A 27,061-nucleotide genomic window follows, 5' to 3' on the forward strand; every position below is an offset into this window, starting at 1 on the left:
TCCTAAATGTCTCTCAAAGTCAGTCTGGCCCCAAATCCCAGGAATAATTAAGGGAAAGTCAAGATGGGGGTGTTACAACAGCTCAACTCACTGTTAAAATATTTCTTACTGGTATAATTTTTGCAAAGTCAGTTTTAGTACAATGACAGGAAGACAATCCCAGAAGCATACATGCATTTTTCCAAATAAATATTATTATGCCATGCATGTTGATAGTTCATAGTAATTCATTTAACACACATCAATCATTTACAATGTTCCAGGTCTACAGTTATCCAGATCCCCTGGGCACCTGGATTTCTCTTAGGGTTCCTTATATATACCAGAAACCCCTCCAGATTCTCCCTGGTTAAAGTCTCCCTGCTATGTATGAGTCATCAGAGCACTTGGCACATTATCTTTAGTGACATTGGTTATATTTTACTGAATCACATGTTTATGGCTCCCTTTTGTAAGACATTAAATGAGGTAAAGGCAAGTACTATGGGTACTGTTTGCACTGGACCCTACAGCCTGGCACCTGCTAGCTGTTTAATCAGGATCACTTGAATAAACACCTAATTGAATAAGCTAAGTTAATCTAATTACCTTGGTGAATGTTAAGAGTTCCCTTGAACCCTGGCTTGAGTGCCTCTGTTCCTCTTATACCTGCTTCACTTTGATCTTTTACGTTGACTGTGAAACCTTTCTAAAACTCTTAAACATAAAGCTCAATTTCCCTTAAATGACTCCTCCCTTTTATAGCTCATCAGATGTTATTTATCACTGAAGAATCAGATTCAGAAGACCACCCCTATGTGGACTCTCAGGGAAGTTCATGGGGAAAGTTAAAGTGTATTGCTTAAAAAAAAACCAAAAACCCAATTCATTAATTACGTCCTCCTGTTCTTAGCCTAAATGTTACTTCCCGGAGAAGCATTTCCAAAAATTAAATTCAGATCCTCCTATTACAATGTTTCACTGCAGCCTTTATATTTTCTTCTTCGAATATATGATAATTTTTAATTAATTTACAATTTCATACTTATTTTGGGGATTATTTGTTCATTTCCTTTTTTTTTCTTTTTTACCACTATTTGATGAGCCCTGAGGGGGGAACAACCATGTTTTTTTGTTCTCTTTGTGTTCCTAGGATTTAATACAATACCTCATACATGATAAGTGCTTAATATATATTTGTGGAAGGAAGGAAGGATTAGTTCAGAGCAATTTAATAATGAAAAAAGTTTTAAACTAGAAGTCAATCCCAATTTTGCCATGAGCTCCTTGAGAGGATTTACATAGTCAATGTGTGTTTTTATTTTGCCTGCCAGAGGCCGAAAGGCTTGTGTATCTGAGGAATTTCCAACGTTTTGTGCCCTGCCGAGAGTGGAAGGAGGAGCATTGTGCCTCTTAATTTAAAAGATGCTGAAAAGACCACTCATTTCCCAGAATTCCCCTACAGATATGGACTTGGGCACTAGCCCTCAACCTGTCCCAGGAACTACTGACAGGACATCAAGGGGCAGGGAATTCTCTCCTGAGGCCATGGCTACAGCAGCAGTGGTTTCTGCATCAGAACCAGTTCTCAGTCACAATTTCGGGTAGCATTTCTCTCTGCTTGATCTCAATGTAAAGTACAACTTTCCAGTGATACTTTGTATTAGCCAATATCCTTTAAATAAATGTATTTTCTATCTCACTCAGCCATAGTCAATTTCTGTTGCTTGCAACTCAGCATCTTGATGAATTCACCTAGGACAAACCGTTTAAGCTTGCTGGGCCTTAGTTTTCTCATCTGTGAAAGAAAGTGGAGGAAGAGAATGAAGTGATCTCAGTTACCTTCCAAACTCTGAGCTTCTGTGAAAATGATTAGATTGGTTCAATTGTCTAAAGGTCTTTGGCAATAACTATTGTTACTAAAAACACATGGCCATCCCACCTGAATATTTGTTCCACTCCAAGCCGCATATCCTCATTTCAAGGGCTTTGGGTCATCTATAACCAATGGTGAAGTCTCCCCTGTTTTGTTGAACCAGATACTTACAAGTTATTTTCTGTTCTTTAAGCCAGCCACTGCCTAGTCAGGGAATATTGTGTTCAGTTTTGGACCCAAACCCCAAAACACAGATGCATAGCGTGACATGACCTAATTTGCCGCCTCTCTTTTCAGTTGCAGCTTTTGCTTGTTTATAGAGTAGTGGTATTTTAAGATTTGAGAAAATTGCAATTGGGAAATGTGAAATTCTTGTTTTTCTTTTCTTTATTTTTTTTTTGAGGTATGAATTCATGTTTACTGCTTAGATCACAACCAGGGTTAACAAATGAAATGTACACTAAAGATGTCAGAAATGTTTTCTTTACAAGTCTATGGAGGAAGGTGTAGGATAGTTGGCCTTAATTATCATTCTGTGGATAAAATAGAAAGAAGGAAGAAATTCAAACTAGACATACTCAAAGCTGTCAAATTACTTAATTTCTTAAAAGGTAATGTGAAAGCTAAATCACCACTCTTATTCGTGTGTGTATCTGAGAGAAACAAAGAAGGTATATCACAGTTGTCAAGTTCCCTACCTTTCTGCTTGCCACAGGTAGAATCACTCAGTGACAGGTGGCTGGCTCTACATGTGGAAGGTAGTAGTCTCGTAACTGGAATTACTGTCTTTTAATATTATTTTCTTACTGGTTGGACTCAAATCCATATACTTGCTAGCTAGACCCAAAATACAAAAACAAAATCTTGTCACGCATAGGCTCCCGTCAATTGCACTCTCTCCTGAAGCAGGCGGAGTGCTCATTCTTCCTGTTCTCTAATACATAGAGGTGATCTCTCCTGATAATATTATCTCACCATAGCCACTAAAATATCTTTGCCATCCACAGTCTGATTGGTTCTATAATGTGATTCAATCTTGTTATTGACAGGGAACTTCTTTCATCTCTCTGGCTTTTTCAACCTTATTTTCACATCAATTCTATATTTTCTTCTCATCTATTTTATTATTCAAGGTATTATGCAGCTTCAAGTGTTAGCTGAAGTCTTATTCATATCTGGGCAAAGGAGCCTGAAGGGAGGAGCTGGGTACCCCTTCTGAAATAGCTGCTCCTAGAAAGTGAGGGATTCTGTTCCACTCACACTGGTCAGTAGAGCTGAACCATGACTAACATCATGGAGTTAGAGTATCTCCATGCCAATGACTTTTCCGCTATTCCACACTCAGCACGTTGAAAGGAGGGAAACTCCTTCTCAGAAACCTTATTTGCTGGAATGCTTCAGATGTATTAGACACAGAGGCATAGCCATGGAGATTTTTCTTTCAACCACATTATTCTATTATTGCTTTAATTGGTTAATTCCTTGGTATTGAGCAATTACGGGCAACACTGCTTTTGTGACACAATGCCAGCTTGAACTGGGGCTGGAAAATGGCTATATCCCTCGGTCCTCTGCAGCATGATGTACTTAAAATGAACTGGGTTGCAGATGTGTGATTCTTTTGTAGAAGCTAAACATGTACTCTGTGAATTTCCGCCCACAAAAATGGTCTAATTTAGGATTTGAAGTCTTACTGCTTTTCCAGTGACCCAAAAAGGCAGTGATAAAAGTGAAGTAATTAAAAGAAATAAACAACTTAGAAAAAGCTGATGGGTAGAGGAGCCTGTGTTAGAACTGGCTTAAGGAAATCTGGAATAGAGATTTTAGAAATAAAAATGAAGACACACTTTGAATTAAGGAAGGTAAAAAACAAACTGATGAAATGATTAAACATATTCCAAGCTGAGTAGAAAATGCTGACAAAAATGGAATGTAAAATAAAAGTTTTGAAAACTTTTGTGGCCTATATCTTAAAATAGTTTTCATATTTAAATGTTTCATATTTTTGGGAGTGTATTTTTAAATGAAAAGGTTATAAAAAGTGAATGTGTCTTATATTAACTTCGTATTTACTTCAGAAACATAAATAACATTGTGTAGTACTTTTTAGATCTAGCCTTTTATCCCTCTTTCTGCTTTAAACTCAATTTCTAAGTCTTTCAATTTAAAGTATTTAGATGTATTCTAATCCCAGAAAAACCACAGTGATTCATTTGCTATGTGTTTGTAAAACTGCAGTATATTTAATTCTTCTATGTCCTTTTAAGAAGGATAACATAATGCAAATGTTTTAAGTCTTTTCTGTTCCCCAGTTGCACACTCCTCTAAAAGTAGAAAATACGTAAAATATAGAAAATATTATGGACCAAGTGCTAATCTATTTTTTGTCAATGACTTTGGCAGCAACACAGAAAACAGCTTTTGGGATACTGTGAACTCATCATATGACTCACCAAAGAAGCAAAGATGGAGCTATGTTAAGGCCCCAGACATCTGCTAAAGCAAGCTTTATTTCTACAGTTAGTGTTTATTTGGGGATTTAGAAAAAGAAGGCCCTCACAGTGAGCCTTGAGGCATCCATTCCATTTACAAGCAAAAGTCACACAGACTTAACCAAATAAAAATTCTCCTGGATAAGCTTTGTAGAAAGATAAAAAAGCAAGTCCAGTGGGAGAGCTGCATGTATATATTAGGACTTGACAGTTTGACTGTTAAGCACAGGTGAGAGTTTTGGCCCAGGATCTAAAGCAAGGTTGCAGGTCATGCGGGAGATCTGGGCTCACTTGATTCATTTCCTGGTGATTCAGATTCTCTATTTGTAAAATGGAACAAAACTGATATTATTAAGGGTTTTATTTTGTTTTGTTTTATTTTGTTTTTGTTTTTTGGTGTGTGTGTGCTGTAGTTAATGTTCTGAGATGAGTTCTGAAATTGAGGGTGGAATTTTAGAACCTGAAACTTTAGGACAAAATTTTCTGTGTTTCATTCTTATCTACCTCACAGAGGTGGGTTCCCAGGGCAAACACATCCCATAGACAGGCTGTTCCACAGGTCAAGTAGACCGAAGGCTGTGGACCTTGCCTGTCTACCACTAAAGTGTACTAAAATACCTGTGCACACATATGACCTTGTTACAGGAAAAACACATCCAATCAACCGTCGAAAACAAAAAAGGCATTCACAAATGGTGTTGCTTTAATTGTTACTAATAAAGCATGGTGTGTCTCACTCCTTAGCATTGATTTTCTACAACTTGTCATGACCCTGATGTTGGGAATTGTTATTTTACTTCTTAAAGTGGGGGATGAGCGTGAAAGGAAATGAAACCTGGCATAGCTCCATCCTTACTCAGAGATTATAGGGAAGTCCAGTTTTCCTGTAACTCCCTCATAAAATCCTCAAGGTGGGTCTGATCAAGATCTTTTAAGTCATGTACTACTCTCTATTCCCATTACTGTAGCCAGGAATGTGTAGTCCTCTGATTGGTCAGATTTGGGTCATGTGGTGCCCACGATGCCAACTTCACAAAGCAGCCTAGCAGATTGAGGGGTTCTGGTGATGCTAAGTTAGAAGAGATACACTGGAAAGATGGAAATAAAGGCAAACAAACAGCCCCTCTGCAAAAATAGATGTCTACTACACAGAAGATACAGTTTTCAAATTTATTTTACAGAAGAAACATTCTAGTAGATGACAGTGTGTAAGGATACTTTGATGTTAGTGTATGCTTTCTCAATTAGGTACTGAAATAGCTCAAGTTTAAAATAAAAACCAAAGTTTTGATTTCATTTGTCTGTCTCATTACTCTAATTTCTTATTTCTTCTTCAAACTCTTGCCTAACCAAACCTGCTAAGAGTAGAAATTCTATGTTGGCAGGAATGTGTCTCTTTGTTTATTGCTTTATCCTTCACACAAAAAATGTGGAAGATGCTCAATAATACTTGTCAATTGAATGAATAAACAATGATCTTTCTACCTTCTATTTCTTTCTGCCCCCTTTTACGCTACAGGTTAATCCTCCTAAGCAAGGCTCTTATCATATTTTCTGCCTAAAAACCTACTAGTGTCTCAAAGAATACAGAATTGAGAGCAAGCTCAATAATATCATACCAAACCCTTAATACATGGATGCTATCTTTCTTTCCTGCCTCATTTCCCTTTGTTGCTTTCTCAGACCATACCACAATGAATTGCTCACTGGTTCATATACAGACCTCTCACATTCCTGTCTATGCCTTTACTTTGTCTCACTACTACTCCTTTATTTCTGCTTGCTAAGGTGCACGTCCTCTTTGAAATTGTTCTTAACAGGCTGGGCATGGGTGCTAATGCCTGTAATCCCAGCACTTTGGGAGACTGAGGTGGGTAGATTACCTAAGGTCAGGAGTTCAAGACCCGCCTGGCTAACATGATGAAACACTGTCTCTACAAAAACACAAAAATTAGCCAGGCATGGTGCATGCACTTGTAATACCAGCTACTCGAGAGGTTGAAGCAGGAGAATTGCATGAACCCAGGAGGTGGAGGTTGCAATGAGCTGAGATCGTGTCATTGCAGTCTAGCCTGGAAACAAGAGCGAAACAGTCTTAAAAAAAAAAAAATTCCTTAATTTGCCCAGTAGGATGTACATATGTCATCCGCTGAGCTGCCACTTAAATCATATTCAGCTTTATATTGTAGTTATTTGTATTCTAGTGGGATACAACTCAGGCTCTAGGTTTTACTGGTATTCCCCACAGCAGTAGGCACAGTGTCTTACACAGAGAACTTGCTAAAAAGAGTTTGTTGAATTGAAGTGAGATGATGTATAGGGATCAGGCAGGTAGTTACACGCACTAATTAGGACTATATTATTGAAGGGACTGAATTGCAGATGGTGAGAGACTCATGAGGGTCTTTTAAATTCTATCGCTAATTATTCTTTGGTCTGAAAATAAAGAGGTCCCAAAGGTGACTATAATTTTGTGAGTGAGTGTTTTCTGGAAAAGTCTTGTTCCATACAACTATCCCACTTTGGCTGAATCTCAATGACTTATTTTACATTATCTACCTAGTGAATTTCCACTATGTGAGCCTCAAGCCTGAGAAAAATTTGACTCAAAAGGAGTCACATTAAGTAGAAATTTCTGAAAATGCAAATTAGAATTTCAAACGGGGGCAGAGTTTCTGTTTCCTGAGGCGAATATGGATGATTTAAAATTTCATCAAGGTGAATATATTTTCCAATGAGTTTTTAAGTGAATGTAGGTTGAGAAGTCCAGAAATATTACGATTTCCTGACCCATGGAGGCATAATCTGACAGCTATTTGAGGGTTGTATTTTGGGTCTCTGGGTACATTCAGATTCTAGAGTGGAAACCACATAGGATGTGTTAAATGGGATAAAAAATTATTATCACTTCTTTTGGCTGAACTTCTCAGAAGTCCTTATGAAGTGATTCCTATGGACACAGTATATGAAAGCAATGACAGACTCTCTTGGGTGCGAAGAAGTGACCTGATCCTTCTCCATACCCAGCGTTTCGGACTCATGTCCTTACCAGTCATCTTGATTCTTTTCTCTGTTGCTTTCCCTTATCAGGTAGCGATGTTGATTTGTGCTGGATTCCTGATTGCCTGGATTCCCTATGCAGTGGTGTCTGTGTGGTCAGCATTTGGAAGGCCAGACTCCATTCCCATACAGCTGTCTGTGGTGCCAACCTTGCTTGCAAAGTCTGCAGCGATGTACAATCCCATCATCTACCAAGTTATTGATTACAGATTTGCCTGTTGCCAAACTGGCGGTTTGAAAGCAACCAAGAAGAAGTCTCTCGAAGACTTCAGGTAAAATTTCAGAAGCTTTAAATGAATTAGACCCTCTTTGTTTCGAAATCTTGTGGAGTTCAAGCTACTCAGATATGCTGTTTTCTTAGGGCTAAAGCTCATCGCCTAGGAGTATTGTAGAAAGAACTTTATTTTGCTTATAAAAATTCCTGAAATCAAGTAATCAGCTATTAGAGTTTGTATGACATGAATAGATAGTAAGAAGTGATTCTGTTTTTGATCCTGGAGCAGCTAAGATACAGAGTTGTGTCAATCTGAGCAGCAACCACTATTTATCCATGGCTTGTACTTTCCATATCTGGGAGCAAATCCATTTTATTCCAAGAGTACTGTTTTACATGGCCTTGACCTCACAACAGAACGATTCTCTTGTTTGACATATCACTACCACTAGCTAAGGGAATAAAAGTTGGGCAGGCAGAGGAAGAAAGGGGAGAGGGAGATGACATTTCTGCCCTGTGCCAGGTTTCTTTTATTTTATTCTCACAAGAGCCCCAGGTTATTCTTTTTCTTTGTCATAAGAAGAAATCGAGGTTCAAGTAAGGTTAAAGTTAAGTAAGCTGCCCATGTTTAAACAGTTAGAAAGTAACAGAGGAGGAATTCAAATTCAGGTCTACTGGGTTTCCAAATGCATGCTTTTCGGTTGATACTGTTTCTGCTTCATAATGGTGAGAGTTTAGGAATCTAGCATTATTTTTCCTAAAGGCCCAAAAGACTCAGGGTGAGTAAAGACTTGGGGGTGATTGGTGGTCTTCTGTGTTTACTCAGAGTCAGTATTAGCAGTAAAAAGTGGAACAAGCACCTGAATTCCTGAATTCACGGTCTGAGGTGAGGGGTATCAAGACAGCTCCAGGTCTCAGTGCTTTTTATTCTTATTTACTTGATTTCTAGATTTTTAAATACTTCTTTCCTTGAGTAAGTAAGGGACAGTGGAAAGAAGGTATAACTAGCTATGAGAAGATGTGGGTTTTGTCTTGTTCTTTCAATGCGCCTGAGCAAGTGACAAACATTTTGGACTTTTAGGTTCCTCCCCATGGATCAAATGAAAAGATCACAAAAAGGCACAAATGAAAGGTAACATTATTTTTGTTGCTGTGGTACAGGGGAAGAGACACACAATTTGAAGATAGAAGATCAGTGTTTAAGGTTCAGCTATTTACAATAGCTCTGTATATTTGAGCAAATCAACTCCATAGAGCCTAGAATTGGAATAAACAAATAATAATAGCCATCTCCTGAAGTTGTAAGAATTAAGCAAAATTGATGTGTGAAAAGATCTAAGAAACAATTGTTAGTAGTGCTTTCATATTTTTAATGGTTAATGCCTTTGCTGTTGAATCCAACAGTTAAATCCAAATGCTAAAATACATCTCTTTCTGAAGTAATAACACTGTGTCCTCATCAGCTGTTGAGATTTTGTTACAAATGCAGATAGAGAGAATAATTTTAATAGAGCAGTTGTGGGAGAAAGTAATGGGGCACTTCATCTAAAGGAGACGGAAATTTGACAGGAATGACTGCAAGCAAATTTCACGTACCTCATAATTTTGCCTCTGACTGCCTCTGTGTTCTGTACATTCACTCCCAACTATGAGGAGCCCATAAATATTCGATACTCAACAACGGGAAGAAGGAAATTTATGTGGACGAAAGTGACTTAGGGCTGCAGACCTTTGGGAAAATCAGTCAGGCAAGAGGCAGCTTGGTTCACCGGTTCCTATTAGCTGTTTATACGTAATATAGCAATTGCTCTGCTGGAGGAGGACAGGAGCTGTTTCTACTCTCTAGAGGGTCAGTTTTCGGGGAAAAAGTAGGCAGTAGAGCTGAAGCAGTGAGGAACACTCAGGTGCTAGAGGTTGAAGTCTCTTTGCAGAAGGAATGCTGAAGAGACGTTGAGTCACAGATTTTGGAAGGGGCTGCTTCAGAGAAGAGCAGAAGGGAGGACAGTTCCACCAGAGGTTTCTTTTTGTCTTTACAAAGAAGACAAAATGAAACCTCATTTCTCTTTGTTGTTATTAAGAAGCTATGCAAGTGAGTAATGTGCAGGTCTGTAGAGCAAGGTTAAGTGATGTGAAGCTAGTTCAAAATTATTGCACAAACCGGAACAAGTGAATTAAACTGGATTAATCAATATCCTTGTTATTTTCTTTTCTGAGTCCTGAAATGTTTTTGCTTATAAGGGGTCACCCTCTTGGGAAATATTTTGAAATCAAATAATAAAGCTGATGTATTGAATATGGGATTGTGGAAACAAATTTTGGGTCATCTTAACAGTTCATTGAAAGTTAAAGTTGTTTTTTCCTCCTGAATTGAATCCCCTGAGATTTTGGTAGAAGTTGGTGAGCCAAAGGAAGCAAGTGTGGCCAAGAGCTCTCTCTGGAATGCTATTCCTCCCTACACCTGGGTATCCAGATGTGGCCTCCCATGTGTTGTCAACAGCACTTCTCCACCCTGGCTGTGTCATGGTGACACCTGGGGAACTTTGAAAAATGACTGCTCCCTGGGCCTCACCTGCAGAGATCTGGCTTTGTCTGGATCGGCCCTGAGCTTCCGTTGTTTGGCTGTTTACCTCTCCCAGATGATTCTCTTGCACATTGTTGAAAGCTAATGAACCAGAGGCTGGGGAAGGAAGACACTCATGGAGTCCTAGGCCTCTGCCTACACAGACAGCAATGAGGCCACCTGTGGTCAGTGACAGAGGAAAAAGGCTGCAGATGCTAGGCCTATCTCAGATGGAGAAGACATGTTCAGAAGGCACTGGGGATTCAGACATTTGATTAGGGGTGTGCAGTGAAGGATGGAGGCATTTACATTCCTGGTATTGTGTAAAGATAACGAGGGAGAGCAAAGCCCCAAACTCTGGCATTGCTAACATAATGAAACCTCCTCTGCCCGCCTTGGCTTGTAATGCTGTCTTCATAGAGAACATTCCTTCAGTAGGTGAGTCACAAGCCTAGCCGAGTGCAGGTAGGTGTGCAATTAATTTTGTTCTAGAAGACAGGAAACTCATTATGGCACAGGAAATGTACTGTAAACAAGTGGCTTGTTTTTGGAAAGCTCTGCCCACGTAATTCCTTGACTTGGAATATTCTAAATTGAATTATTTTTTCTTTCTGTCTCTAATTCAAGATTTGTGCATGTAATCCTCATGGTAGTCAAGTTTGTCATATACATATGCATGTATATGTACATATGTATTTATGTGTGTGTATATGTTACGTAATACATATATAAATACATAGTATTACATAGTTATATATGTAAATACATACTATTTATGTATTTTTATATATGCATATATTAAATTGCATTTTCTTCTTCTATATCTAGACTGCACACTGTAACCACAGTCAGGAAGTCTTCTGCTGTGCTGGAGATTCATGAAGAGGTATGAAGATGGATACAGTATCGCGATGGACACATGTATTCACTTATTTGCCTCTTGATTGCTGTAAACATTTGATTGTGGCCACACTTTTGTCTTTATATTATATTTTTATATTTTGTACACTTTTCCTCAAGCCAGGGGTTGCTGGGAAATTCCAACGGCTAAATGGAAACTAGATTTACAGGATACTAATTTAATGAATATTATCAGGATGAGTGTCCCTGGAACTTTCTTTTCTTGTACTTTAAAACCTGTTGTCATGCCAAACAGTATTGAGTGTGAGATAGTGAGAAAAATGTTGACATGTTTTATTTATTAGGGGGTTATTTAATTTTATTCCATCACTGTCATTATTATTTCTTAATGTCTGGTTAGGGAAGCAGTTTCTGGGGTTCATTTAGATGGACGATCATGTATGTTGGGCCATGGCTGTTTGACTGGTAGATGTCTTGATTTTCACAGCCATTTTTCATGCTGGGCAAGGGTCACATTCTGATGGCAGTGATTCCACAAAAAAGTTCTCTGGGGAAATCAGTCTTGCCTTAAATCCCTGAATGGAAAATTCTCTTTTATCTCCAAATGTGAAGACAACAGTAATTTCCACTGATCATAATTTTACTCACGTGGGTTTTCTCATTAAGTTCTACTTACCAAAATAGTGGATGTAACAGGGGATTATGAGTTGAAATTGCTTAAGAAGTGAATTTAGCGAAGACAGCTATTTGGAAGTGTTGTTTCTTCTCTTTGTTCTTTATTAGCTTATTTCTTTTGTTCATTCCCCCCCTTTTTTTTTTTTGAAAAAAACACCTTTGGAGGCAGATAAATAAAGAGATGCAGGTATGAGTGAGATAGAGTGATTTCAAAGACAGTTTCCTGCCCTTTAAAAGCTACTGAAAGGAGGAGGCATGTAGATACTGTGTCTAAATAGGTTTTCTACTCATTGTCTATTACCTTTGCTCCTGATCTGATCATCTGGGCCCTCTACAGTGCAGTTCTTTTAATTCAATGACTAGACAGGTGTTCTCTATGCTTCTCCATTTCATCTACCTCGCCTTCTGCTATGAACTTAAGCCTCGCTCATCAGTCGTGATTCTGCCTTTCTGGTAATGGCCAGCAAGAACAATGAAAAGGGGAAGAGGGTGGCCTCTTTCATGCCACTGATAATCTCTCCACTCCTTCCATTTGAAGGTTTGTAGAGAATCATACCCTCCTCCAGGGCTCAACCTCAGGACATGGCACCTTCAGTCCCTTTGTCTTTTCTTGAGAGTTGGGGGTGTGGGATGAGGAATGAGTTGGTATGTGTCATTGGTTTAAGATAAATGCCAAATAGATGTTGGAAAACATGCTATATGAGTACAACAACAACAAAAAGCAACAACTCTGTTTGGGGCTTATGACTGCACACTAAAGTCTGGAGAAAAGAAGAGGCAGAATTGTGATTAGAATAAAAAGGCAAGGAACTTTTTAGCAGACGTGCAAATTTTAGAGGCATAAAAGCATGTGGCACTTCAGATGAAAGTAGACACAGCTGTAAAGCACAGTCAGATAGCCTGGGCTTGCACCCCTCTTCTGTGTGCTTTGGCAAGTTTGAAACATGAGGATAATAACAATAATATCACAGGGTCATTGTGAGACTTATGAGATAATACTCACATGAGTCACTTAGCACTCTAATATATAGTATCCACATAAGTCATTTTTCTGTGACAGAGAAGCACCCCTGTGTACTAACAACTGCTCTTATTATTATTAAGGTGAGTGGTGGTCAGAAGTGGAGCTGGGAGTGGTAGTCTGACAGGAGTCAAATCAGACCCCAAGGGCTTTGTTGTTTATGCTGTTATATAGATTTTACCTTGGCAGTGATAGGGAGACCATTCATGATTTTTGGCTGGGGAAGAAAGACCAGTCTGGTGGCAGTGTGGAGGGTGGGTTGACCGCACGAGAGTGGGGAATCAAGATTAGGGATTGGCAGACCAGCTGAGAGGCTTTATAAAAAAAAAATTACAATATATGAGGACCTGAATTAAGAAATGGCAATAAAAATGAAGATGAAAATGTAGGTTTAAATATTTTAAAAAGTGACAAAAAAGTGGTAATTGATTATATGAAGGAATAAGAATTGAGAATAACTTGGGGCCATCTGCTTAGGAAATAATTTAGATAATCGTGTCTACAGATGGGAAAAATACAGGAGAGCAAGTAGGATGGGGGAGAGAGTGAATTATATTTAGAATACGTTGAACATGGAGCATTTGAAACACAGGTAAAGATATTCAAAATAGGTAGTTAAAAATAATCTAAAGTCCTACTCAATGATGTGGGGATTATAGAGTTGCAAAGTAAAGCAGGTAGGATATGAATGCTAAAAGAGAAACTGCTGGTTTTAAATGACCTGAGGAAGGTAAAGTGAAGGAGGTTTTTTCCCTTCCTCTTCTTTTGTGTTGGGGGATGATTGTGGATGTGGATGATGGATGGCAGTAGAGGTTAGAAAAGGAGAAAAGAACACGCAGGTTAGTGTAGGCTTGTCTAGAAGGTGGAATTTAACATTAACATTGTACAAACTGTTTAAAGGTAGATTCATTGAACTGTTTGACTAGAATGTGGTCTTCAACATGGCTTTATAAATGCATGTATAAGAAAAATTAGCATCGTGAAAAGGAAAAAAAAAAGAGCTTAAATTGTAGGAGCTTTGGAGAAGATCCTAGAGTTAATTTCTGCTATCAATTTGAAAAATATGATGGAAGTTCTCTGTGCTTTGGTTCTGCCTCGTTTTGGGTAACATTCTGAGAGCTAGGAGGCATCAGAGTTGATAGAGATGTGGTCCTTGGGGCAAAATGGAGGAAGAAAAAGCAAGGAGTCATTGAAGATTGGTTCATGTACACCAGACTGTCAGTGGACAATTTCCTGAGTGGGTTTTGCTTTTCCAGTGGCTTCCAACAATTTGAGAAAACTCTGCACAGTCCTCAAAAGCTTCTACAAATTTAATTTTAGCTTAAAAAGATATATTACATTTTATGTCTGGGGGGTTAGGAGAAAGACTACAAAATATTTGAGCTTGTAGCTATGCCTGTTCTCCTTTGCGTTCTCATAACTGGCCCAGTGTCTGATACATAAAGAACATTTGGAAAGTTAATGGTTGAAATCAAACAAGTAATGGCTTGGGGGAGATATGAAAACATAAGCTAGACTAGAGTATTGAGTCAAGAATGTAAAATCCTAGATCCCTGGACTTTCATTTAAACATGGCCTATCTTGTTAACAAATAAATGAGTAAATAAATTTGTAAAATGGAGATTGAGAGTAGAAATGCCCTATTAACTTGAAAAGTTGGATTTCAAGAATCATAATAAAATCTAAATATATTTTAATTTTTTCCAAGTAGAATGAAGCAATATGAGTATATTTCACAGTAGAATCCAAGTTCTTGACTTTTAGAAATGCAATTGTCTCAAGAATCAAGCATTGTGCTTATTTAGAACTGAAATGGTAACTACAAAAATCCATCTCATTTAATTTCCCACCACTGCTTCTGATGACCTTTAGCAACATAACCCACAAATTCACAAATGGAAATCGTTCTCCATTAAGTTAGTGCAAATGAGGGAGAAAAGACAAAGAGAGGAAGAGTCAGAACTAGCCGATGAGCAGGCTGTTGCAGGGATCAATGATGCCAGCATAATGCAATGTCTTAAAGGCTGCCAAAACATCAGAGAACATTATATATAGAATGAAGATATATGTCATTAAAGCAAAAAGGTTAGCAGAGATAGCATTAATCTTCAATTCAATAACTGATTTTGTAGAGAGGGAGCCAGGCCTCATTGTCTAGGAGGTCAAAGGGTTGACCATTCTGTTAAAATAGGCCAAAAGTCAAGAAATAGAAGACTCATAGGGAATTTGCTAAGAAAACACATTCAAAGGCATGCCCTCAGTCAGTACAGACTTTGCCCAAAGCCTCATGGTGTTAGTGGAGGCCATATGGCAAAATCCCTGGTCACCACTGTGACCCTCAATGATTTTTTTTTTTTTTTTTTTTTTTTTTTTTTGAGACGGAGATTCGCTCTTGTTATCCAGGCTGGAGTGCAATGGCGCGATCTCGGCTCACCGCAACCTCCGCCTCCTGGGTTCAGGCAATTCTTCTGCCTCAGCCTCCTGAGTAGCTGGGATTACAGGCACGTGCCACCATGCCCAGCTAATTTTTTTTTGTATTTTTAGTAGAGACGGGGTTTCACCATGTTGACCAGGATGATCTCGATCTCTCGACCTCGTGATCCACCCTCCTCGGCCTCCCAAAGTGCTGGGATTACAGGCTTGAGCCACCACTCCCGGCCAATGATTTTTAAATGATTGAATCTTCAACATACTTGTCCATCAGATTATGGGACTACATGGGATATATTCTAAAAATGCTTTAAGAAATTTGAATCAAAACACTGTCTTTTAAACTGCTTTTCTCAATTACTTTGAATCTGCTTTCCTTAGCCTGACAAGTATACCCTCACATCCACCATGAAGTCTGGATTAGGCAGACAAATGTTACTTAAAACACGTGTGTGATAAAAAGTTCTATCAAGTATCCATGTGTTTTGTTGGCTTTGTTTTATTTTGGTTTAACATTGGTGAAATGTACATAGGTAAATACTGCATTCACTCATTCAGCTTTGCATTCAGGCACTTTTAGGCACCTGCGGTATACACTGTCCTGAATGTTTGGAAGATACAAAAGAAGAAGAAAATGTGTTTTCAGTTCCTTAGGGATTTGAGGGTTTTGACAAAGTTTTGAAATCTCTCTATATTGTAAATGCCTTTAAATGTAATAGTTTTTAAATGAAGACCTATGGGCTTACTTTGATGAGAGAAACTGCAAAATATCAGGACAGGTCCTGGGAATTGAGTTGCATATATGCCTCTGTTCCCCAGATGAGGAGAGAAATATGGGGCTTTTGCAAGGTCTTCTAGAGCAGAATTCAATCATTGCCAGGGCCAATGTTCTCCTGTTATCTTTGTATGTTTGAATGTTTGGTTTGAGCAAATGAAAATTTCTTGAGTAGTTTTCTTCCTTAGGATACAGCAAAATGGAGCTGGCCAGGTGATTTGGGGCAGTGTGGATTATAACTTTTTCTTTCAAACAATACCTAGAACATTGGAGACTTGGAGACACAGAATAGAAGTTCAGAGTGCAGTTTCAGAATGAGCAGACTTGGTCTCAAACTCAGGTGCTGTCATTTACCAGCTGTGTAGGCAAATTACTTGATCTCTCGGTGTCCTTGGTTGTCCTCATTCTGGAATAGGGACAGTCTCACCTCATTAGGATTTGTTGTGATTCATGTGTAGTCTGTAAGATTCTTAGGAAAGTTGTGGTCTATTGAAAGTATAAAATAAAAGGAAACTATTGTTATCATCACTATGAGAGGAAATAGGTGATTATTCCAAGTGGGTTTTGTAGTGATAGGAGTGAATCCTGTTCTTGAGGAGGTAGGAGGACATTTCTTAATGTGTCTGGTCACCGTAGATCTGGGAGATGTTTAAGCTTTTCGTAAAGTGAGAAACACATTAAGATTCCGTGGAAATAGCCACTGGTAGCTCTGCCACAGGAAACTTCTAGTGTTAGGAACTAATGCTATGAAAAACATTTGCCCTTTTAAGCCATGATTGGAGGTGGCACATAGTGTATGAGACCAAGGAGAACAGAGATTTACTCCATTCCGGTGGGAGTCATCCTGGAGACATCCTGGAGATGGAGAAGGGGGTCAGAGCACCTTGCCTATGAAAGGGTCGAGATAACCAGCCTTCTAGTAGACAGTTTACTGGAATGGGAACACAATTTCTCACTTTAGATCTTTTCAGGAATACAGGCAGAAACAGAAATTCTAGTTGAGGTTCATGCCAGTTACAGAAATTCTGTTATCAAGACCTCTAGTTACTGGCTGGAAAGTATTTAAAACAGAGAAGATTCCATTTTGAAGGCTTATCTTGGAGTTTAAACTCATTAATTTCTGTGTATGATGTTGTCGTATATACGGTGGTTTAAATCCTTGTTACCCAAAATGTAGTCTGCAGACCCAGAGGCTGGGTGTCTCCTGAGAGCTGATTAGAAAAACAAACAAACAAACAAACAAACAAACAAACAAAAACCAGCAATGACTTCAGCCTTATGCCTGACTTACTACTGAATCAGAATCTTTTATTTAACAAGGTGACTTTCATGCCCATTGAGTTTGATTAAGTCAATGATTCTTTTAAGACTAATATGTTTTAAAGTCTTTTCCCATTGGATGTGGTCACAGTAAGAAGTATCCTGAGAAAGAGTACTCTAATCAATGAGCGGGACGTGGAGTCTTGAAAGTGTGCCTGGATACTGGGGCTCTGTGAGCAGGACACTAAGGTGTGTTTCACCTTCCGGGCAAAGGGAGATGATGGCATCAGCTATCTTGCGGGGAGAATTCTGAGATGACAGCCTTCATGGAACACTAGGGACAAAGGCCCATTCACCTCTTCAAGAAACCAGGGAAGGGAAAAAATGAAGCTCTTGTGTGAGTCAGCATTTCTTCACATACAGCTATGTTAGGATTGGCTACCTAGAGCTAATTTGTTCAGAAAGAAGGATATTTTCCTTAATACCAAGAGTTACACTTATCTAAGTGTTTTCTATTTTGAGAGTGGCATTCATTTCCAATAGCTGCCTGACCCACGTATATACACACCCAAATGAATAAAATGAACAAAATATAATTAGAGGGGAAAAAAGCATGTAATCCATGTAAAAAATAGCTAAATTTGTCAGCAAGCATGTGGGATATATTCAGACTGCTCAGAATAGACCTGAAGCCGCACATTTTGACATTCCATCCATGTAGAAGGAAAGCCATGTGTGAGACCAGGCTGATAAAATGACTTAAATGATTGAAAGTGAAGAAGAATAGCACTGAAGCAGCAAGTTACTCATGACATTTCCAGAGAGTGGAGAATCAGGCACTCTTCTCTACATGTAGGACTGGGCCTGAACATTGTACAAACACTTACAAGCTAGTGTTTTGCAGAAACTCACTGCCAGTGGGGATTTGGCTGAGCATTCATCCATAGGATAATCTCAATCTGCAGTTAAGCCTGCGTGTGGGGCACAGACGAGGCTCTTAGCTCAGGATGGCAAGGAAACCACACACTCCACAAAGATAATATACCTCTCCAAAGCATGGAAAGGTGTTCCAAGGTTAGAGATGACCCTACCCACCTCTTTAGAGCTATTTTCTTTACAGTCAGATGAGGTACCAGGACAGGCATGGAAAATCAGCCGTCAGGTCAGCTGGGAGCCGGGAGATTATGTAGACTTCATTGTAAGAAGTGACTGGTTCAAGGGTGTTTGTGACAAGAGTTAGAGCAACTAGAGTGTATTGAGGCTGAACAAATACGGTGGGAGGGAGAGGGAGAGTGAGGGCAATGTTAGTGTCTGAGGCTGTTAATGAGCAGGAGAATTTCCTGTCTCATTCTGGGTTGCAGCAGCTGCTGCTGTTCCAAGCACTGCAAATGAAGACAGGCATTTAGAAGATTTAATAAAGCTGAGGACTGTGTGGGCACAGGAGAGCAACAACTTTTAGACAAACCTTGCCAAAAAAAAAAAAAAAAAAAAAAGGCTTGCAAAAGTTGGTACAAAGAGGAGGCAGGTGTGGCTTCTTTAAATTTGTTTTTAAAAACATTTATTTTTAGCTCCTGGAGCAGATATCAGAAGTGGTTAAGAAATTGTACTTGCAGTTTAACAGTGCAATAAGAATCACAACAAAAATATGTGGCTGTTGAACTCACCCAGGACACTCTAAATTTCCTGGGTAGTGATGCCATGACTTGCTGGTCAGAAATCTGTAAGTAATTCTGGATGTTAGGAACATACATATAAACACACACACACTGCAGTATAAGTAGGAATGTGATACTGGAGAGGAGAAAGGGAGTAATTTATTCCACATTCAGTAGTTTAGTGCCTCGATTTCATTCAGTGTTGTCTGAATTTAATTTAATACAATTATTAATTAACAGTTCATCATTCAATACAAATGATCCATTCAAATTAGTCAGGCTGCTGCTGTTATTGGCATATTTCCCACTATAGTGTCTTACAGGTTTTTCAGATTAAATTCTGTGCTTCAGAATGTTTGAAATTACAGGGGAAGTGATATTGTTCCAGACAACACCCTGCTGGTTTTATTTCTGATGACAAACATAAATGAAGAATCTGAGGAAATCTTTTGAGGTGATGAATCTTAGATGTCAGCTCATTTTGTGTTGATTCCAATAATAAACAAATAGGCAAATAACAAACAATGATAAACAAATAGGCAAAATGTGTTCTCATTAGAGTGATAACATGATTAAAGGTTGTATAAAAGGTTGAAACTTGAATTATCTGCTGGGTAGCAAATTCCTCCAAGCAAAATGATAAAAGCTACAATATTGTTAAGTTTAACATATGCTGAGCATTGGTTTTAAGTAAGAGTCAGCACACTACAGCCCTCTGCCAAAATCTGTCTCACTGCCTGTTTTTGTAAATAAAGTTTTAGTGGAACACAACCATGTCCGTTTGTTTACATATTGTCTAGCTGTTTTTCTTTTTGAGTAGAGAGACTATCAGTTTTGTGAGACCCAAAATAGAAACTTTCTGGCCCTTTATGGGAAAATTTTGCTAAAGTCTGCTCTACTTTTATACCTGTTTTAAAAGCCCTCGGGGTTATTCTTTGACCCCTATTAGGAAACTGAGGCACAGAGAATTTATGCAGCCTGCTCAAAATCACACAGCCTGTCAATGGAAGAGTTAGGATTTCAGCTTTCTGAGTCTGCCTCTAAAGCCTGTGACTCTTAGTACTTTGCTATATTGTTGACCAATTTATTCTGTATTTAGATTTCTTTTTTCATCTCACTTGATTTAAAATCCCACTCTAGGTCTCTTACAATAATTCTATTTCTTGCTTGATTTACACTTGGGATGAGCAATTAAGAACTGATTTCTACTCCTTTTAAGGGAGTCAGGAGGTTCTAGACCAGGTGCCTCAAATCCTAAGTGTTTATGGGGTAAGAGAACCAGTTGTATGGGGGTGTGATAGCATCTAAGGATCAACTCCAATAGACATTATTTATTGATTGTTTCCTACATAGAAGCCTAGGCAAAACATAAGACATGCTCTTTATATGAAAATAGGTCACGGTTGAACAAAGTGGGGCTAGGGGCACTGACCAGCCATGCAGTTGAAAACCTGCCTATAACCTCGGACTCTCCCAAAACTTAACTATTAATGGCCTACTGTTGACTGGAAGCCTTACCAAGAGCAGAAACAGTTGATTAACACATATTTTGCATGTTATATGTATTATATACTGTGTTCTTACAATAAAGAAAGCTACAGAAAATACTAAGAAAATCACAGGAAAGAGAAAATATATTTACTGTTCATTAAGTGGAAGTGAATCATCATAACGCTTTTATCCTTATTGTCTTCACGTTGAGGGGGCTGAGGAGGGAGAGGCGTTGGTCTTGCTGTATCAGGCATGGCACAGGCAGAAGTGGTAGAGGAAGTGGAAGGGGAGGCAGGCGAGGCAGGCACACTTGGTGTAACTTTTGTTTTTTTTAAACATCCGCATATACAAGTGGAACTGTGCTATTCAAATGTGTTGTTCAAGGGTCAACCGTAGATGGTCTCACTATATTGTGGGGAATGCTATGATAGAAACTGCTCAGGGAGAGCTCTCCTAAGTCACGTGGGTGTGGGAGGGGAAGGGACCCAGGGACATTGCCAGAAGAGGAGATCTCTGATGGAAGTTGGCCAGAAAAAAACTCTAGGAGGATCTTCTAAACCAGAGAGAGCTTTGTGAGGAAGAACACACTGTATGTCTTGGCACAGTATTATTCTGGAGGCTCTGAGATGTTGTGTAAGAGAAAGAAAGGAGTCAATTCACAAAGGTCTTTGAACATTTATGTCATCATGGTCAATAATTTTCACCGTTTCCAGTTGACTATGGGAAAAGATGTGAGAAATTTTAGTACATGTAAATTGTTCTAAGATTTTTATTTTAAATCCTATAGTTTCAGGCCAATGTAGTCCTTGTTCTCATCAAAATGTGGCATTCGAAGTACCTATATTAGAGTTGCATGGGATGCTTGGTTAAAATATAAAGCACTGGGACCCACTCACACCTCATACATCAGACTCTCTGTGGAATAGTGGCTACAAATCTGCATTTAAAAAATGCAAGTGAGGCCAGGCATGGTGGCTCACACCATAATCCCAGAACTTTGGGAGGCTGAGGCAGGTGGATTACAAGGTCAGGGTTTTAAGACCAGCCTGGCCAATATGGTGAAATCTTGTCTTTACTAAAAATAAAAAAATAATTAGCTGGGTGTGGTGGTACATGCCTATAGTCCCAGCTACTTGGGAGGCTGAGACGGGAGAATTGCTTGAAGTGGAGGTTGCAGTGAGCTGAGGTTGCGGTGAGCTGAGATCACACCACTGCGCTCCAGCCTGGGTGACAGAGTGAGACTCTGTCTCAAAAAATAATAATAATAATTCAGGTGATTCTTATCCCAGATGACTCCTTTACACTCCACAGTTTGAGAATAATTGAAGGATAGTTTTAAGAAGAAATAGGGAGAAAATACATCCATATAAGGTCTGTTAAGGGTCTGAATGCTGGTACCTGGGCTGCAGAGAGAGGGTTATTAGATTTTAGAAGTGCTTTGGAAATAAACATGGACAAGAGTTTGTTATTAATCAAATGCAAATGGTGGCTAGCCAGAGGAAAGGAAATGCCTTTTCTTATTGAAAAGAAATGACTGAGGTTATTGACATGAGATAGAGAATATTTTCCTCACACCCAGAACTGCACTCTTCCTATCGTTTCTTTTAGATTAATTCAGATTCTTGCTCAATAACTTTCCCAGTTTTTATTCTGAAATGAAACATGCCAGCCACTTTGGAAATGGGTTCCCAGTTTAGTTCCACAGAAACGCAAAGGCACATCCAGAGTAGATGGTTGGAATGTGTATTTCTTGAGATGAAGAGGCTTGTATGTAAGAGGGTAAAACTAAAATTGTCTTTCCGAGTGAGAGTGCTGTGGAGCCTGGCAAGAAGGGCAGTGTGGTTCCATTATGGAGTCTGCTCTGTTGGCAGATTGGCCATGAGAACTAATAAAAATTTTTTCATGAATGAACATCATTACAGTTTTTTTAACTGTGAAAAAAATGCTATTTGGTTGTTTTTATACTTCCACACTTGTGTTATTCAAATCCTCCAAATGACATTTTCAGTCTTCACAACTCTACTAACTAATCTGTTCTAGATAATCCAAAATGGAATAAGACTTTCTTCTTATGTATTTGAGGGACACACATTTGAGGACACAGTTTGCCTTCGCTGCTCGGAATAGCACAAGGAAATAGTGTAAAACCCTGCTGTGATCCCAGCAAAGCCCCAAACCCCATGCTTGTTGGTTCATCAGAACTGAGTTCTGACTCTGGTTAATTATGTGGCCTTGGCCCAGTGTGTGACTGCATATTGATGTTGAATATGACACGAATTGAACCCTCAAGGAACTTACTCTTAAACAGAAAAGGCAGAGTCAGGGGTTGGAGAGAGAGTTTGGCTTCAAGGAGGAAGTACTATTTGAGCAAAAGCTTAAAGGACAGATTGGGTTTTCAGGCAAAGAAGGAGGTGGAGGGACATGACTAGAAGCCCCAGTAGAAGCATACCTGGAAGGCAGACAAAAGTTTATATTGGATGCATTGAAGGGTGTGTAGGAGAATATACCTACCTGGCAGGGCAGATGCCATGATTCCTAAGATTATTTTCCCAGGGCAAGCCTTATCCATTGCAGATCAGATGTACTGACCCCTGAGATTCCTTCGTATCTGGGAAGTTCTACTGCACAATCTGTGGTAGTACGGGAACTGTGTTCATGCTCTCCTCTAGTTAAAAAAAATCTTGAAGAATAGAACAGAAGGGTATATAGGTGAAAATTTGGCAGTAAGATGAGTAGGGAGAAGATCCTGCAAGGCCTTACAGGTAGTCTTTGCAGGTTGCATTTCATTCTAGGCAACGCTTAGGAGTAGAAGACAAGGATTAGTATTGGGAGACTTTGGAGATTCTATAGGTAAGAAAGGAGCCTCAACTAGAATTGCAGCCATTAGATCATCCAGGAAGGAAACAGGGTGGGCTGCACCCACAAAGAGGTCTCTGCAGGCTCTGGGAGAAGCCGTCCTCAGTGACAATGTCCATCACAATTCTGGTTCTTTTGGTGTGTGTGTGGTATGTTTAGGTTCTGAATTTAGTTTTGGAATCTCTCCACTTACTGATGTATGCCTCACCCTAAAACTCAATTTTTTCTTCTCTACAGTGGGAATAACAAATGTTCTTGTTGTAAAGAGTGCATGTGAAGTGCTTACACAGCGTCTGGCACATGCAGAAAAATTAGCTTACAAATGTTACTTTTCTGACTTCTCGCCCCCACTCCACTTACCCTGTCAGGAAAAAATAATTCACAAAGAATATCAAAACAATGATGCACCCTAGGAGTATCCAAGTATTTTAGCTGAATTATCTCACTCTAGTATAGTGGCAGAGTTACAACTAGGGAGTGCTAGAAACCTACGCTTTCAACATCCTGCAGTGCACACCTCAGGCTAGTGAGTAAGGATCTCACTTTCTACTCAACTGGGGCTTGTGAAAGCTGGTCTGGAAAGCTTGATCCAAGGAGATCAGGCTGTGTCTCTAAATAGGGCAACTATGCTCCACATGTGTAATTTGATTTGTTTTGTTGCAGGTGATGTACTGGGCAGAGGTGACTGTGGACTGGTGAAAACCTATTTTGATGACTGGCAAAGCAGAGTAAGGGGGGTATTTTACTGATAGGAAGCATCATCAGTAGGGTTTGTCCCTGATGCCTTTACCACAGCCTCTGAGCACCTCTCAAGTTTTTCCAGGCCAGCTCCAGTTTCGGTGAGGATAGCATGGGCTTTCTATGCCCAAAATATTCTTACTACAGTTAATGTATAGGTTATTGCCCCAGTCTGGCTGCAGGTTCCCAGATGTGAGTTCCATGTAGGCAGAAACAGTCCAGTTCTTGAAATTGAATTATTTCCTTTTTTTTTCCTGCTTAAAGCTCCTTGGGATGCTTCCTTTTAAAAGTCTTTGGAAAATAAGAGCTTAAGCTAGGACAGCCTAAGTCTATTTTTTCTTTGTAAAAATGAGATGGAAATTATCCCCCAAATTCAGTAAAATAGCTTTTTTCCCCCTCTTTCTTTTTCTTTGTTGGAAACTATGCAACAGAAACAAAGCAAGAAGATGCTACCTTAATTTTAAAGGTAACTCTTACATAAAGAAGAAAGTCATGGCTGGGCAGGGTGGCTCACACCTGTAATCCCAGCACTTTGGGAGACTGAGGTGGAAGAATCATGATGTTAGGAGAGCGAGACCATTCTGGTCAACATGGTGAAACCCTGTCTCTACTAAAAAATACAAAAATTAGCCGGGCGTGGTGGTCCACACCTGTAGTCCCAGCTACTTAGGAGGCTGAGGCAGGAGGCTAGCTGGAACCTGGGAGGTGGAGGTTACAGTGAGCTGAGATTGCACCACTCTACTCCAGCCTGGGTGAGATTGCACCACTGCACTCCAGTTTGGTGACAGAGTGAGACTCCATCTCAAAAAAAAAAAAAAAAAAAAAAAAAAAAGAGAAAGTCATTATGCCAGGCCAGGGGGAGAGCAGAAACGAGAACTTTAGAGAGAGAGAAAAAAAAAAAAAAACTTAAGCACCTTGTAAATTTTGAGTGAATTGTAAACACACACTGAATGAATGAGAAGAGCCAGCCAGGAGTCTGTGAAATGGTTCAGTTGGGAAATGCCTAATGCATAAACACAAATCTTGGTGACAGGTAGGTTAGATATCTGTGAACTTTCTAAAGGTTAAATGAACAATAAAAGGATTTTGTTAATGTGCCAAAGTGAGTTTAAACCATGAAAGACATGATGCAAATATGCAAGTACCTTTAATTGGGCATAATAAAAAGTAATGAGGTATGTGTAAAATAATAACATTTAGAACAAGAGAGAAGTAAGGGATCATGTTAGTCTAAAAAGCCAAAAAGTGATAGTTGCTTGATGATTTTGTTGTTATCAGGAGATATAATTTTATTAACATAATAAATTAGATATTTTGGCAAGTGAAGTGAGTTCTAGGCCAATTGCAAGTCCCTTAGGATTCCCTGGCAGCCAGAAACCTTGGCACTCCCAAAAGACAGCTTCAGTTAAAATGACAGATGAACACAAGTCTTCAACTAAAAACTACTGTTATACCACGCCCATTGAATGTTTGATGATTCAGGTCTCTGTGATTCAGGGACTGATTCTGTTTTTTCTCCTGTCAAAACCTTTGGTTGATTTTGACAATAGTAGCACATCTGACAGGAATATGAGAGAAAAAAATTAAGTTAAAATATAATTTCTATTCAATTATTATTATTATTTTCTATAAAAGCCTTTATGGGGAAGAAAGGAAGAAGGTTGAGATTATGAGTAGAGATGATACTTGCCTCTGGATGACCTGGCTGGGTTCTCCTTTGACTGCTGTCACCACAGCTGATCTCATTAGGTAACAACGTGTGAGAAGAGCCACACTGCCAAGCTAGTGAAAAAAGCAGGTGACTTATTTTGCTTGAGTGGGTCTGTAGACCTGGGGAGATTAGCCATTTCTCTTAGAGTTTGGTGTAGGTATTAAGGTACAGCCTGTATGTAGGTATATAAAAAGTATATATGTATGTGTGTATACATATATATGTATTTCTGGTTTGCTTAATATCTTTTAAAAATGTTAATGGAATTTTTTGAATATGTACAAAAGAGAAAGAATCCTATGATGAACTCCTGTGTATCCATCATCCAACTTCAACTATAATCAACCCATAGCCTATTGTGGTTCCTGTTGACGCTCATCCACTTCTTTCCCTCCCCATCTCGCCCCATTATTTTGAGACAAATGACATTCTGAAATTTCATGACAATATTATGAACATCTAGTTTGTCAGAACAAGAGTTGCCAAACCATGATCCTCAGAAACCTAGTCCTGCAAAGTTACTGCAAAAATCAAGGGTTCTAATTTCCAAATGTTTCAGGCAAATGTTAGATATCATCTCTCTCTTTTGAAGAGTTATCCTGTATGTGAATACATTAATTGTTCTTCACCTAAGAATTCATTTAAACCAGTATCTCCCAAACATAATTGGGTCTGGAATTCTCTATTTCCAGGAGATTCTATTTACGTTGTGAGGAAAAAATGTTAAGAGACAGTGTCTACCACATTTACCAGGCACTCACTATGCGTTAGGTTTGCTGTTAAATGCTTTTTATGGGCATTCCTTCATTTAACCCTTATAACAACCCTATGAGATGAGATTGACAGATGAATATATTACCCTATTTTCAGATGAAGAAACTGAAGCTCAGATAGAAAATGACTTGGCAAAAATCACAGCAGGGGCAAGATTTCCTCCCAGGCCCATATGACTCTTGAACCTGAGTTCCCAGCCCTCATGCTGGACAGTTGGAGAAGTGGAATTAACCATACCTGATGGCATGAGCCTCCTCTGGTGGCCTTAACGTATTCCACTTTTGATTCAAAAGGCACCAGGAAGTTTTTCCAAAACAATAGAGGTGAGAATAATCTAAAAGGTACAAAACAATTTATTTCTTTGGAAGTAGAAAATATTAATCAACAATGTACTCCTATTTTCTTACACTAACAAGGGAAACAAAGGTATAACAGGACATACTTGATTAGAGTCATCAGGCTAAGAACTTTGTTTACTAATATTTTCTGTTTCCATAGAAAAAATTATTTTGTGTCTTGTAGATTATTTTGACTTCTATTGTCTTAAACTTCCCAACGCCTTTCAAAAAAAAATTAGGGTAAGTATTTTTTTTTTTATTCAGGAAATAAGGGACAGAAAAGATATATATCTTG

General features: G+C 38.9%; 1 protein-coding gene and 1 non-coding gene across 2 annotated transcripts in view; both read left to right on the plus strand.

The window, feature by feature from the left end:
* OPN5 (opsin 5) overlaps window positions 1–11,073 on the plus strand; it is a 29,592-nt gene extending 18,519 nt beyond the window's left edge. The window contains exons 5-6 of the mRNA XM_003923093.4: window positions 7,438–7,679; window positions 11,010–11,073. Of these exons, the coding sequence (XP_003923142.2) occupies window positions 7,438–7,679; window positions 11,010–11,073 (306 nt within the window). The remainder of the gene's footprint in view (window positions 1–7,437; window positions 7,680–11,009) is intronic.
* An 11,779-nt stretch (window positions 11,074–22,852) lies between these two features.
* Window positions 22,853–23,017, plus strand: LOC120363523 (U1 spliceosomal RNA). The gene has a single exon (XR_005579062.1). It is a non-coding gene; the product is annotated as a U1 spliceosomal RNA (small nuclear RNA).
* Window positions 23,018–27,061: the final 4,044 nt, after the last annotated feature.

This window comes from Saimiri boliviensis, chromosome 4 (assembly GCF_048565385.1).
Source record: "Saimiri boliviensis isolate mSaiBol1 chromosome 4, mSaiBol1.pri, whole genome shotgun sequence".
In the NCBI taxonomy this organism is placed as follows: domain Eukaryota; kingdom Metazoa; phylum Chordata; class Mammalia; order Primates; family Cebidae; genus Saimiri; species Saimiri boliviensis.